The sequence below is a fragment of the Aplysia californica genome, unplaced genomic scaffold (assembly GCF_000002075.1).
Source record: "Aplysia californica isolate F4 #8 unplaced genomic scaffold, AplCal3.0 scaffold00427, whole genome shotgun sequence".
Taxonomy (NCBI): domain Eukaryota; kingdom Metazoa; phylum Mollusca; class Gastropoda; order Aplysiida; family Aplysiidae; genus Aplysia; species Aplysia californica.
In genome coordinates, this window is record NW_004797697.1 from 472,815 (window position 1) to 488,885 (window position 16,071).

The 16,071-nt window shown below is 40.9% G+C and overlaps 1 protein-coding gene across 1 annotated transcript in view; it reads right to left on the reverse strand.

Moving 5' to 3' along the window:
• LOC101861971 (carcinoembryonic antigen-related cell adhesion molecule 5) overlaps positions 1–16,071 on the reverse strand; it is a gene marked incomplete at its 5' end in the record, with an annotated part of 27,549 nt that overhangs the window by 3,544 nt on the left and 7,934 nt on the right. Inside the window, 5 exon segments of the mRNA XM_035971390.1 lie at positions 230–335; positions 1,887–2,044; positions 5,803–5,937; positions 10,327–10,432; positions 11,662–11,819. Of these exon segments, the coding sequence (XP_035827283.1) occupies positions 230–335; positions 1,887–2,044; positions 5,803–5,937; positions 10,327–10,432; positions 11,662–11,819 (663 nt within the window).

Genomic DNA, 16,071 nt, shown 5'->3' on the forward strand with positions numbered 1-16,071 from the left:
GAGTGAGTGAGTGAGTGAGTGAGTGAGTGAGTGAGTGAGTGAGTGAGTGAGTGAGAGACGGAGTGAGTGAGGGACGGAATGAGTGAGTGAGTGAGTGAGTGAGTGAGTGAGTGAGTGAGTGAATGAGTGAGTGAGTGAGTGAGTGAGTAAGTGAGTGAGTGAGTAAGTGAGTGAGTGAGGGAGGGAGTGAGTGAGTGAATGAGTGAGAAAACAAATAACAATACCCTACCTCCTTGAACCTGCACAGGCAAAGGTTGAGCGTAATGGGACGTCTTGCCGTTCACGGTAATTCTGCAAGTGTAACTTCCAAAATCTGCCGCAGACAAGGAAGATATCTGGAAAACACAACCAAGAACACTGATGATAATAATAATAATAATAGTAATAATAATAATAATAATAATAATAATAATAATAATTTCACTTCTATAGCGCATATAGCAGGCTCAATGAGCTTTACAACTGGACGGATCAGTTCAAGAAACTCGTATGCCACATTTTTCTTAAAATGGACTTTCTTGCTTTTCATGGCCGCAAATCTTTTTCCGTCACATGACATTTTTCGGTATAAGGATCGGAGTGTAAATAAGTTATTTATATAACGATTCTGTGACCTACCATGATTTTCTCTCTATCTCTACATGTTACGTTTGGGAAAGCTCGTACCTTTGGCAGCCGGAAGTTTCCCAACCACTGAACTTTCGAATTTGACCAAATTATGGTGGGTCAGAATCATGTACAGGGTGCACAGTTTCATTGGGGAGCTTGAATTCACTGTTGTTTAATTTGCAGTTTTTCATTAGTTTCGTTTAGATCTAATCTTGGGAAAGTCCATTTTATAGGATGCCATTGTAAACAAGTGAGGTTTCCATTTACTAGCTGTTCGCATTGTTTCCACGCCTTTGAAATTATGAAGTGTTCAACCAGGAAGGCGGAATAGAGAGAGAATCAATCTATACATCTATTATATATTTGGCAACTTGGAAACACATGACATGTGTCTCAAGGTTTATTGCTCCATTCCTGTAGAGTGTAAATATCGTAGGCCAATGACTTTCAGTTGATGTTAGATCATTCCTTTCATCGAAAGGGGGCAAAACTAGTTTTTAATATTACTATTCATTTACATTGTACATGTGGCTGTGAGCATGCTTATGAGTTGACGCATACTGTTATATAATAATAATGGTTATGTGCACAGAATTGTGCGGAAGAGAGAAGAGTGTGTGTGTGTATATATGGGTGTGCACATGTGCATGTGTATGCGTGTGTGGGCATGTTTGTGCGAGCCAGTCACATAAAAGTGACAAGCTCCCCCGGAGCGGTGCCACTGACTGAAGTGTCTTTCGGCCATTCCCAAAGGGGTGACATTTCTCGTTCTTATGCAGAGTAGAATTGTAAATGGGCTAATTCAACAATGTCATGCTCATAACTGTGCCTGATCTACAACAGGGAACTGGTATTTTTTCTTTCCTAATTCTTTTTATTGTTATTTTCCTCTTCTTCTTTTGTATGTTTGTCACACTCTTGTGACCCGCTATTTCCGGGGTGCCTTGAAAGTTGAAAAACAGACATTGTGCTGTTGAAGCTAGAGAGGTGAGCAGAATAAGCCCGATTCCATGTAAAGACTTCTCTGTTGACATCAAGCCCTTGCTTGCGCCCATATGACCTTATGCAGTTGCGAGGGCCGTAAAACCTCTAAAACAAAACGGATGTGTGTGGAAGAGAGAAGAGTGTGTGTGTGTGTATGGGAGTCCACATGTGCGAGCGTATGCGTGTGTGTGCATATATGTTTGTGTGTGCATGTATGTTTGTGTGTGCATGTATGTTTGTGTGTGCCAATTACACAAAAGTGACAAGGTGTGAACCAAACAAACCAAACTGACCACGTAAGTGGAGGAGTTGGACGGGAGAACGTGGACGTCTTTGTTCCACCTGTAGGTAGCCGCGGCCACACTTGTAGTAGACGTACAGGTCAGCGTGTAACGGCCGCCCAGCTCCAAGTCTGTCACGTTACGCACTACCCTGGGAGGGTCAGGTGAGACTGAAAGAGAGCAGAGATTGGAAGAAGAAAACATCACCACCATCATCATCATCATCATCATCATCATCATCATCATCACCATCACCATCACCATCATCATCATCATCATCATCATCATCATCATCATCATCATCATTGTCGTCACCTGAGATGGTAAAAGAACTTTGTGAATGAAAAGCTCAGCCCACGTTGCGAAGATGCGGCCATGAAAAGGAGGATGTCAAACATATGTGAATGGTGCTGACAAAATGAGTTAATTCTCGGATTCGAGCCCTATGGAAATCGCTACATCACGCTTAGAGGTGACGTTTTTACAATTTATAAGCATGAAATAATATAAGGCATGATATACTTAAAGAATATGATATCAATGGAAAATCTACAAATTTGACCCCAGTGTCCATTTTTGGCCAATATCCCCATTTGTGGATTGTGAGAAGTAACTCATTTTGTCAGCACGTCTTACATATGTTTGAAAGTCCAGGAACAATGGCAATTTGAATGGAGTTATTCGGGCGAATGGAGGTGACTCTAAGTATAATGACAGTGGAGCCGAAAGAGAGCAACAACTGCTGCATACAGCCTCAAATCACAGTGGAGCCGAAAAAGAGCCTCGCTCTCGCTCGAAGATTTCTTCGTGGAGTACTCCAGGCCAATTAAGGGAACCAAATAATTCATCGTCGTCATCGCCATTGTCATCATTGTCGTCATCATCATCATCATCATCATCCTCATCATCATCATCATCATCATCATCATCACCATCATCATCATCATCATCATTATCATCATCGTCATCATCATCACCATCTTGTTGTATTTGTTGTATTTGTTGTTGTTGTATTTGTTGTTGTTGTTGTTGTTCTTCTTCTTCTTCTTCTTCTTCTTCTTCTCCTTCTTTTTCTTCTTCTTCTTCTTCTTCTTCTTCTTCTTCTTCTTCTTCTTCTTCTTCTTCAAAAGTGCCACATGTGCAGCAGACATCGACCGTCATGGTTCTCCTCAAACATCTTAAAATCCCCATTGAGACCAAAGCCAAGCTCATCGACTCTATCGTCACCCCCACCTTGACCTACCAATACCAGACACCGACCCTGACCAAAATTCTGGGACGCAAGAAAACCACCAACAAGATGAGACGTCTAAGGAGAGCCGTCAACAAAACCAGACATAGTCAGAAACAACAAGATCAGAGAAATGACGGGAACATTAACCTGATCTCCACTACATCCGAAGGCAAACAATCAGGTGGTTTGGACATCTGACACGTATGCCAGTAGAGCGTACTACAAAAGAATATCAGGGCACCAAGCAAAAAGGAGGACCAAGGAAGATCTTGATCGAGGGTGTGAGGGATACTATACTGAATACACGCAACATCCCACCCTGTCAGGCCATTTAGCTTGCCAGAGACAGAAAGCTTTTTCTCCTCCCCTCGACGCCCTAGATGGTACAAGATCAAGTATAAGGCTGAAAACACGCAGGCTCCATACAGGCCATATTTTTCCGAGCCATAAAAATTCTGTAAAGAAAAGTGCGGTTATACTGTTCACACTGGGTCCATACAGACCATACAAATTATTCCGGTTTCAAGATGGCGCTCACGAGGAAGCGCAAGATGTTTCTGCTTAGGTGGTACAAAAGAAAAGCCCTAGCATCCAAAACGGCGTCACTGGATTCACCCAATTTGTCAAGACCGGAGAGCTTTGGGAGAATTCAAATTGTTGCCCCAAATATTTGCTGATGTTGAGAAATGTTTGGAATATTTTCGAATGACGCCAACAACACTTCAATCCTTGTTGGGGTTATGTGCCAGTGGGCTTTAGAAACAAACACAAACTGGAGGAAATCAATAACACCACAGGAAAGATTGGTGGTCAAACTAAGGTACCACGTGCGAAGTGTGTAGCGGAGTGTGTATGCCGGCGTGTTTTGTGACGTCAGCTCCCCTATTCTGTCCGCACAGACCAGAAAATGTAGGCCTATGGTATGCTTGAGGCAATCCAGATTGTGCAGTGGACGGAAAAAAATCTGGACGCAGCGGTCTGGCTGCTGTGTGCATGTTAAGTTGTAAAATGCTCGCTTTTAAGGACAAGTGGGCTAACCCAGGTTTCGGGGGTTTCCAGAAATCTTAACCTACACCAAAAGTAGGTATTGCTCTACCGATAGGAGAAGTTTGGTTTCGTTGGTGTGTATATTAGTTTGGTTAAAGAGAACTCTCTCCTTGTCTTTTAAAGGAACCTAACAAGGGGCAAAATCTTTACCTTCGATTTTCTCAAAACGGCCTTTTTCGGGATAGCCCCCCTTGTGCTTAAAAACGACCAAATATAATGTTGGGCGCAAACGCACTTTTTATGTCTGGTTTGTATGGAGCCTGTGTGTGAGAGCTCTAAAGTAAAGCACCGTAAAGTAAGTTGTCGGTTACTCACAACAAGGCCAACTGGCTCTGTGGTGTAGCGGTTAAGCGCTTTGCTGTCGCACCCAGGAGACCTGAGTTCCATTCCAGTGGGATGCTAATTGGTCGCTTTTAAGCACAAGTGGGCTATCTCCCCCCAAAGTGTTGTTTGGAGAAAATCAAAGTAAAATTTTTTACCCCTTGTTTCGGTTTCTTTTTTTTAAAGAGACATTTTTCTCTAAGCAAACAATTAATATACCCCCAATGAAACTAAACTTCTCCTATATGTAGGGCAAAGCCAACTTTTGGTGTAGGTCAAGATTTGTGGAAACCCCCGAAATCTGGGTTAGCCTGCTTGCCCTTAAAAGCGACCAGTTTTTAAGGAATAATTCGGTCTCTGTGCCGGCAGGTCGTATCCCTCTCAGCTCGCGTTGGCCCGGACAGGCAGGGTGGAAGTCTGCCCCCTCAATGGTCTTAACTTTGTTTGTCTATAGAGGCGTAAATACACAACACAAGTCGTGTCTAAAAAACAAAAAGCAATGTCATTTTGCACCAGGCAGCTCACCAGGAATCCACTCACTACAAACCTGTCCCATGCCCCAGACACGAACAAAGATAATGGATAGTACAATGTATTCTATCATTGGTCCAACGATAGGCAGAGAGACACACAACGATATGTAGAGACACCTAACGATATGCAGAGAGACACAACGATATGCAGAGAGACATAACGATATGCAGAGAGACACAACGATATGCAGAGAGACATAACGATATGCAGAGACACACAACGATATACAGAGACCCATAACGATATGCAGAGAGACACAATGATATGCAGAGAGACACAACGATATGCAGAGAGACACAACGATATGCAAAGGGACACAACGATAGGCAGAGAGACACAACAATATGCAGAGGGACACAACGATAGGCAGAGAAACACAAAACTCTATGGGGGCATGGAGAACTTGCGGTGAACTGCAGCTTTCGTAGTAGAAATTGTGGGGGAGTAGAAGAAGAAGAAGAAGAAGAAGCAGAAGAAGAAGAAGAAGAAGAAGAAGAAGAAGAAGAAGAAGAAGAAGAAGAAGAAGAAGAAGAAGAAGAAGAAGAAGAAGAAGAAGAAGAACAACAACAACAACAACAACAACAACAACAACAACAACAACAACAACAGCAGCAGCAACAACAAGAACAGCAACAAGAACAAGAACAAGAAGAACAAGAACCAGAAGAAAGCGGAGGAGGAGGAGGAGGAGGAGGAGGAGGAGGAGGAGGAGGAGGAGGAGGAAAAGGTCCTATTTCTGTTGCAAGCGCTGTGAAACTTTAACCCAAACTAAAGGAATGCCACGCTACTCACCGCAGCCATTCGCCACCAGCTTGGCCCCCAGTGAGCACTCAAAGCGGCCAGCGATACAGTTCCCAGTGTACGCATCTCCTTGACCCTGGTACTGCTGCTTAGTGACGTCATCAACGTCACAGACCAGCCCCTTAGCTGTGGAAAAAACCCAAACACATTTCGTTCTTTTTTTAGTAAGAGTTTTACTGCACTTGCAACACAATAAGGTGATATAAGTGCCGAATATTAGAGGTGTTACGAGAGAGTAATAAACACAAAAAAGAAGGAGAGATCAGGATGATAGATGTTTAATAGGAAAGTAGGAGCAAACCACACCAGAGCACCCACCAACCACACACCCAAACACATTAAAAGTAATAAAGGAGAAACGCAAACTACACTTAATAATGGTGTTTGGTTGGCGGGTGCTCTGGTGTGATTTGCTCCTTCTTTCCTATCCAACATCTCTCTTCGTTTTCTCCCCTCCTTCATTTTTGTGTTTGTTACTCTCTTGCAACACCTCTAGTCTTCAACACTTATATAATCTTACTGTGTTGCAAGTGCTGTAAAATACTTACTAAAACAATTTTTTTAAACGTATTAATAATAAATAAATGAAATTTATATAGCGCTCAACCTCCGATGAAAGTACACGTATACAGGCTCTGGGCACTTCACTGAACCCTATGGGGAACTAGGGGTTACACTGACAAATATACACACAAAGATATTGTGGCGTCGGTGGCCTAGTGGTTACCCTCTCGGACTCGCAACCGTAAGGTCGTGGGTTCGAATCCCATCAAGGACCCGACGCTGTGTCCTTGGGAAAGGCACTTTGCACAAATTTTCCTCACTTCACCCAGGTGGAAAAGGGTACCCGGCTATAGACAGTGAACGATCTTGTCAGTTTGATAGTGTTTGAGCGCGTGAAATCCGCAGCTTGCACCGTAAGCTTCCGCGGAAGCCAAGAGTGTTTCTAAGTGTCCTCAGAGGGTCTGCTGGGGTAATAATAGTTGCAAAGCGCATAGAGCATGCTCTTGAGTATGGATATGCACTATATAAATGCAATTTATTATTATTATTATTAATATTATTATTATTATTATTATTATTATTATTATTATTATTATCTAGATCTATATATTATTTTTGTGAAAGTTCGTGACTTTGGTCTCGTAAAACTTCCGAACCACTTAACTTTTGAATTTGAAAAAAAATATCGGTGGTTCAGAATCATTTAAAGGGTGCACAGTTATATTAGGGAGCCCAAAGTCGCTGTAGCTTAATTTTCAGTTTTTCATTAGTTTCGTTTATATCTAATCTTGGGAAAGTCCGTCTTCTAAGATACCTTTAAAGTAAACAAATGAGGCTTCCGTTCACAAGCAGTGCGCACTGTTTCCACAATGACTTGACGATCGATCCTTTAGAGTCCGTTCACTGAGCGGGTATTCAGATAGTTGTACATAATTCAACACACGGATATACACAGGATGATAGATGTTTAATAGGAAAGTAGGAGCAAACCACACCAGAGCACCTACCAACTACCCACCCAAACACATTAAAAGTAATAAAGGAGAAACACAAACTACACTTAATAATGGTGTGCGGTTGGCGGCTGCTCTGGTGTGATTTGCTCCTTCTTTCCTATCAAACATCTATCTTAAATATTAAACCAATGCAGAACAATTTTTCGAACGTATGTCATTGCTGATCGCCACTGTGCAGTGTCCTGTTTTTGCTTGTTTGTTTGTTTGTTTATTTGTTTGTTTGTTTGTTACGTTGGTTTGGGTTTTTTAGGGGGAGGAGTGTTGTTGTAGTTTTTTATGTTTTATTATTATTTATTATTATTATTGTGTCACATTGATAGCCTCAAAGCTTGACTGTTATCCAGTTCTTTTATTACCTATTTGTTAAGAAACGTTATCAACTAATGAGTGCTGTTGAACGAGTATCTTTTGACGAGGATGTCTAGAACTGGGGGACCAATTCTATCCGTAATCTCGAAAAACAAACGTGTTTGATTTTGAAGATCACAGATGAACATTGTTGAAATCGGTCGTATTGTGCCAAAACACTGTCATTTTCTTTGCCCAATCAATAAAGGAAATTTTGCCTGTCCTGAACCCAGTCAAAATAGGAATCTGAGTGGCAGTCGTTTCGGTGAAGTGTAAGTGGCTTATTGCTCTTTCTTTCCTATCAAACATCTGCTATTATCCTTGCCCCCCCCCCCCTAATTCTTTCATTTGTGTGCTACTCTCATGTAGTAACACAACTAGTCTTCGACACTTGCATTGCCCGTTTGTGTTGCAAAAGTCGTAAAACTCTTACTGAAACTAAAATATGAAACCAAGCAGTGTGCACTGGCTTATAGATGAAAGAGACATTTGAGCAGGACATACTGTTGAAGACAGGTCAGTGGCATTAAAGAGGCCTGTGGGGGGGGGGGGGGGGGGGGGGGGGCCCCCGGGGCCTAGAGGTTAAGGTGTTGGCCTCTCACTCAAAGGTCCCGGGTTCGAATCCGGGTTGTGACCGAAAATAGTTTCTTCTCTAAATTTGTCTCCTTTGACCTCCTTCCCAGCTCTCTAGCAATGTTCTGTCGTCTGCTTTCGTTTCCTCTTTCTGCCCCCACTCCCTCATCTCCTTTGCCCCCCCCCCCCCCTTTCTCTGGGCTCCTGACTCTTTCTACAGCCGTTCTACTGCTACTCCTTGGCTTCTTCTTACTGCTGTCTTTCAGCTACACCCCTGATTTTCTGATAGGAAATATCTACACCTAGCCTTCTCGGACAAGGGCGAAAAATTCTCGGAGGGCCCGTGTGCAAGTTGCGCACGTTAAAGATCCCTTGGTGGTCTAAAATCGATAAGAGTAGGCTTCGGCCGCCACCCGGGCAAAATTCAAAATTTCCTACCAACTAAAAATGTTTAATGTGTCCTGCGCGCTCATATGACCTTATGCAGTTGCGAGCGCCGTAAAACACTTATAAAAACAAACAAACAAAGAGGCCAGTTCTGGAGATTATTTTAAAAGACAGTATGTCCAGATATTTCCAATTTTTGACGAAATTGTGTTATTGATTCATGACATTTTAAAACACGGCTCCTCACATTTCGGCGTAGTCTGCTATCGATATCGTAAAATATTCCAATGTAAAGCGCATTGAGCTACTTTTTTGGAAATGCGCTATATAAATGTTTTAAATTATTATTATTATTATTATTATTATTATTATTATTATTATTATTATTTTATTATTATTATTATGATAATATAAGGTAGGGAAAGTGTTTCGAAAATATTCAAAGCAAATGGCAGTTGAAAGGCAAAAATGTGTTTGGTTTTTGTTAGCTTTTTTTTCTCCTGAACTTTTCACGAAACCTGATAGATCTGTTATACAGAGAAAATCAAACAACAGCCTACGGAGATCAATGAAGTAGAATCATCAGAATATTAATAATGAAGATCATTTCTATAGCGCCCACTCCCGTGTAAACCCAGCTTTAGGCGCTTTACATAAATGCATGTACGAGCAATATTCACGCACGCAACAAACACACACACACAAATACACACACTCAGACACACACACAAACACACACACATATACACATACACACACACTAACACACACACACACACACACTCACGAACACATAACACGCGCACCTGTGCACACACATGTACGCCAAACATACACACAAACACACACAAACACACACAAACACACACACACACGCACGCACACACACACACACACACACACACACATGCGCACACGCACACACACACACAGACACACACACAGACACACACACACACATCTACTTGCTTATCACACGCACACGCTTACACATCGTCACGAAATGAGCATAAAATAATATACACAATGCAATTCACAAAATACATAAATGGATACATAGTTATTTACATAACATTGTATTGAGTATTGAGTATGAATCTACTGACATGAAAAGGATGTCATTAAATGTGTCTTTAAAGATTGTTTGAATTTAGACTCAGATGTTGTATGTCTCAAGGGTTGGGGAAGAGAGTTCCAAATTGACGGAGCAAGGTGGGCGAACGATCTTTCAGCTAATTTTTTACCCCCTTTTCTAGGAACTCTTAAAAGATACTTATCACCTGGTCTTAGTGATCTAGATGGAACATAAATCTGGATGAGATCACTAAAATATGAGGGAGCTTTGTTATTGACACATTTATGACATAATATTGCAATTTTATATGACATTCTAGCTCACACGGGAAGCCAATGCAACGTTCTTAACATGGGCGTAATGTGGTCCCTTTTCTTTTTCCTTAGTACAAGCCTAGCAGCATGATTTTGAAAACGTTGTAACTTGTGAAGAGTGGTATTTGGTAAGTATGCATAATCCATAAAGTACGGTTCAGTTGAATTCAATTCAATTCAATTCAATTCAATTCATGCGTTCATTCAATTCAGTTCAATTCAGTTCAATTATTTCAATTCAGTTCAATTATTTCAATTCATTCAAATAATTTAATTCTTTCACTCATTCAGTTCATACCTCCGGGTTTATCCACTACCAAGGATGACGAGGAGTTTACGGTCTTGTTACCCAACGTGATAGAGCAATTATAGGTTCCGGCATTCTCAGCGGCCATGGAGGATATCTGGGGAAGGAGAAAAGTACTGTCAGCTTAGATTTAGTAAGAGTTTTACGGCACTTGCCAAAGATAAGAGGTTTTACAAGAGAGTAACAAACTCAAAAAAGAAGGAGGAGAGATAAGCGTGATAGACTTTTTATAGGGGAGAAAGAGCAAATCACACCTGAGCACCCGCCAACCACCCATTAAGAACGATAAGCCATAGCACGGTGGAATCAGGCGCTTGTCAGTTTTGGGGTATGTGGCGTTATTGGTTATTTTCTAAAGCGTGTTCACTTATCTTGCTTTCGATTTTTTTTTAAATGCTCATCTATCTGGAATAGAAGTCGAGAAATTTGTGATTGAAGGAGGTGGGGTCTCCTAGTTTCAGAGGTAAAATTGGATTTTTAAAATGGTCACCAAAGTTTCTCCTCAGCTTGAGAGTCCTTGAAAACGGAAGATTTCAATTTTGTTGTGCATTTAATCAAGGTTTCTCAGTAAAATCCACCCAGAAATGTGTTGTAAATGTATATCATTGTGTTGAATGATTATTTTTGTTTTGTTTAAATCGAGAACAATTATTGACACACCGGCGGGGAAAATGCTGGTTATCTGGATTTCCTTATTTTGACAAGAGCCTGATTTCACCATGATGCCTTCCAATGTTCAACAAATCAACCAGAATAAATCCGCGTCAGTTTTAGGTCGGGAAGAATATTAGACTAAAAACTAGCACCTTGATAGTTTCTAAGAATACGCCTTTAAAATGAATACAACAACAACAAAAAAACATGTTCTAACGTACTGGTAAAAAAGGGTACTGGAAATAATATGAAAGTTGAACCAAGCAGAATACAATAGCAACTTAACAAAGAACATAATCCTATTTTTCTGAGCCCTGCATTGAACCTACACTCGACAAAGCGGAGAGCTGGACAGTCTGAATTTGGTTCCGAAATCGATCTTTGGTGTTAAATTATAAATTATGGTCGCTTTTAAGCACAAGGGGGCTATCCCGAAAAAAGCTGTTTTGAGAAAATTGAAGGTAAAGTTTCTTTAAAAGACAAGGATAAAAGTAAAGTAAAGCTATCAGGATATTCAGAGAATGCATTCGAAAAAGCTTGCCCGTTGTGAAACTAAAATTTAAAAAAAATTTAAGGTCAAATTAAAAATTTCTCAAAACTTGGTCGTGAGCAGATAGAGCTTTGTGATAATTCTAGTATTTCTAGGGTAGCGCAAAGGCCAACCAAACTCACCAAATAGGTGCGGGAAGTGGAAGGGAGGTCGACGCCATCTTTTGTCCACTTGTAAGTAGCAGTGGCTAGAGGCGTGAGGGAGTCGCATGTCAGGGTGTATCTTCCCCCGAGGTGCAGCGGATAGGCGCTAGTACGTACGCGAGGAGCGATGGGAGAATCTGATGAGGAGAGAAGGAGGGAAATATTTATTATTATTGCAACTTAGGGAGACCTTGATGAGGAGAGAAGGAGGGAAATATTTATTTTTATTGCAACTTAGGGACAACGTGATGAGGAGAGAAGGGGGGGGGGGTATTCATTATTATTGCAACTTAGGGAGACCTTGATGAGGAGAGAAGGAGGGAAATATTTATTATTATTGCAACTTAGGGAGACCTTGATGAGGAGAGAAGGAGGGAAATATTTATTTTTATTGCAACTTAGGGAGACCTTGATGAAGAGAGATGGAGGGAAATATTTTTTATTATTGCAACTTAGGGAGACCTTGATGAGGAGAGAAGGAGGGAAATATTTATTTTTATTGCAACTTAGGGACAACGTGATGAGGAGAGAAGGGGGGGGGGGATATTTATTATTATTGCAACTTAGGGAGAACCTTTTGAGGAGAGAAGGGGGAAAATGGCCTGTGTTATGACGCAGTGGGATCAGGCGCTCGTCAATTTTGGGGCATACGGAGTTATTGGTATCATCTTAAAGCTTTCATCATGTTTCTTGATTTCAATTTTTAAAGTACCCATCTATCTTGAATAGAAGTCAAGATATTTGCAATTGAAAGATGTAAAAGTTGAATGGTTTCAGATGTAAAACTATGGAGAAAATTGCAGCCCAAGTTTGATAACTTCTATAGATTGAGAGTCCTTTTGAAAAGAACATTTAGTTTTTGTGCCTTAAACGAAAGCTTTTCAGTAAAAACCCACACTAAAATGTGTTTTAAATTGGCATAGAAGGTGTTGAGCCAAAAATAAAGGGTTTAAACATTTGACTCAGCGATGGAAAAATGTCGTTTTCTTTGATTGAATTATTCTGATGATAGGTTGTTTTCACTTCGATGCCTCACAATTCACTTATCTCCCTCCACCTCAGTGCCGGGGTCTCAAACTCAAGGCCCTCTGGCCAAATCGCTACCTCAAAATTACAATATTCTACTTGACATTTTGGGCCGTCTTGACTTACTAAGACCGTGAGGTCAGAAACCATCAATGTTTTAAACTGCTCTGTCAAAAACTTAATATATATATATATGTGTGTGTGTGTGTGTGTGTGTGTGTGTGTGTGTGTGTGTGTGTGTGTGTGTGTGTGTGTGTGTGTGTGTATGTGTGTGCGTGTCGCGACGAAGTGGAATCAGGCGCTCGTCAATTTTTTGACATGAGTTATTTGTATCATCTTAAAGCCTGTAAATCTGCCTTCCTTTTGGTAAAAAAAATCAATCTACTTTGAAAAGAAGTCGGGATATTAAGCGATTGAAGGAGGTGGGCTTTGCCTCGTTTTAGAGGTAAAAATAGCGAGAAAATGGCCGGCAAAGTTTGGTTCCCTCCATAGCTTAAGATTAAGAGTCCTTGGAACCTGAAAATGTACATGTTTTGTGCCTTTAATCAATCTTTTTTTTTTTAAGGGAAAATTTACTCAAAAATGTACATTTAAATGGAACAAAAAAGGTGTTTAACCAAAATGCAAAATTTCTATAAAAGTTGATAAACGGGCAAAAAAATGCCGATTTCTTCGATTTTACTATTTCAACGAGCGCCTGATTTCACCACGATGCTTCACCTATTATTGCAACTTATGGAGAACCTCTTGCCGACATTAGTAAATCCAATCCCGTGGCAGCATTGTACATGTATTGAAAACTGCAGACTGCCTTGACGACGTCGACCAAAGACTTAAAAATGTATGGATCGTTTTTGTAAAGGTAAAAAAGATGGAGAAGTCAAAGATGACGTCACTGAAGACGAAATTAAAACTATAGAAAGGCAATGTCTTGGTAGTACTGACTGGTGGTTCAGAGATGCGGCAAAGAAACAACGCAATTCAAAGATAATCTAAAAGCTTTCAAACAAACTGTTTACGAAGCATTTTACAAATAAAATGGAATGAATTTATTACAAAAAATGAAGTGTTGGAAGAAGTTAGCATTGAAAATATCAACACGACCATAAAAAGGAAAAGATGCAGATGTTTAGGACATGTTCTAAGAAGGCCGAAGACATGATTGTCCTCTCAGACATGGTATTGAAGACCAAATGGAAAAAGAAAAGGATATAGACCAACTGAGAGCTATAGAGGTACACTTAGGGATGATGCAATCACCCATGGCCTGGATGTGCCGAAATTGGAGGACGTAGCCACGGACAGACAAGTGTGGCGTCGACTGCTCTCCGCCTTATGTACCTGACGGTATAGGGAGAGAGTGAGTAAGTAAATCAACACTGCTCTCCGCCTTATGTACCTGACGGTATAGGGAGAGAGTAAGTAAGTAAATCAACACTGCTCTCCGCCTTATGTACCTGACGGTATAGGGAGAGAGGAAGTAAGTAAATCAACACTGCTCTCAGCCTTATGTACCTGACGGTATAGGGAGATAGTAAGTAAGTAAATCAACACTGCTCTCAGCCTTATGTACCTGACGGTATAGGGAGATAGTAAATAAGTAAATCAACACTGCTCTCAGTCTCCGCCTTATGTACCTGGTGGTATAGGGAGATAGTAAGTTAATCAACACTGCTCTCCGCCTTATGTATCTGACGGTATAGGGAGAGAGTAAGTAAGGTATTTTACAGTACTTGATTTGTGGGCTACAATAGCTCCGATTCGTGATAGCTTCCGATGGTAAAGAACAGCGTATGTCCTCAACTGACATTAATAAAGACTGAGAAGAGTGGATCAGCTGCACTGTTCTAAATACTTGAAACCTTTTCTGTGAGGAAAATGTATTGGCAATGCACACGATAACCCTATACTGTACCCCAAGAGGCCTCCGTGTGATCTGACTTTGAGACCGCTGCCTTGAAGTGATTCTTACAGTAAAGGGTAAAATGGTTGAGGGTATGATTTTTTGGGGGGTTTTTTAACTTTTAAAATTTAAAACAAAAATTTTTTCTTTTCTTTTCTTTTCTTTTTTTTTTTTTTTTGGGGGGGGGGGGGGAATACACATGTCATGTTTTTTTTCATTATTTTTAGGTGGAGGGATGTGGCCTCAGGATATCAGACCAGTATGTCGCATTGATCACGTTCGCTTACTGGCACGTGAGACAGGTACTTTTGTCCGTTGTGTGTGGTCTATTCTTTTATACAGCTGTGAATACTACGCAATCACTATAGACAGTGAGAATAAAACAGAAGAAAAAGAAACGAGTTTTCTTAGGTGACTGTTGAGAATTTCTTAGAGGGAAAATAAACAAATGAGGTAGTACTTTATGAAGCCCACGTGGGGCGCTTGCAGACAAAAGCGATCAGGAAGAGACGACTGCAGTTTGTAAGACATTCGAACAAACATAAAGGTCTTGAACATCTAGCTCTCACTGGCAAAGTGGAAGGCAAATGAGGCAGGGGTAGACCCAGAGCAACCTACTAGGAAAGCCCAAACAGATGGATGACAGGATAGAACAGAACAACGTAACTTTTTTGAGAGCATCCGAGCAAAGGAATGAACGGAGAACGACAATCGGCGAGGCCTGTTGGAGATCTGGCTCTTGAGATCTTAATAAAGATTTGTTGGGTGTGGTTTGCTTCTTCTTTCCTATCAAACATCTGTCGTCCTTATCTCCCCTCCTTCTTTTTTATGTTTGTTACTCTCTTGTAACACCTCTAATCTTCTGGCGCTCATATGACCTTATGCAGTTGCGAACGCCGTAAAACCTCTACTAAAACAAATAAAAAGATTTGTTTCGCCGCTTAAGTATACAGCCCAACTACACAAAACTTTTTTGCAGGGTAGCACTTATACTTGACATGCAGAGTAATCTGGTTCGAATCCCAAAACGGCTATTTTTTCCTGACTTCTTTTCTATTGTTTCTCAGGTCTCCATTTTCTTAACCCTGCTCATTCGGAGATCAAGGATGTGTCTTGTCGTGGTTGAAAGGACTTTGAAAAACTTGGTATAAGTTATAAGTGAATTCCAACACCCCGTGCATAGCAAGCAAAACATTCAACTTTTTTCAAAGAGAAGCAAGAGAAAATGAAATTTATAAAATGATTTACTGTGGATGAATGGAATCTGTTCATGAATGGGTGAAGAGTGATGAAATGGTACAGGTTTAACGCCCGTATCAACACTGTTAGGTTATTTAAGAGGCGGGGACTCCGGGCTAAATGTCCATGTCCTAAAGGACCGAACCACTCGGGAAATTTGTATAAAGTTTCTTTCCCAAGGACACAACGTCGGACCGAGCTGAGGCTCGAACCCCCCCACC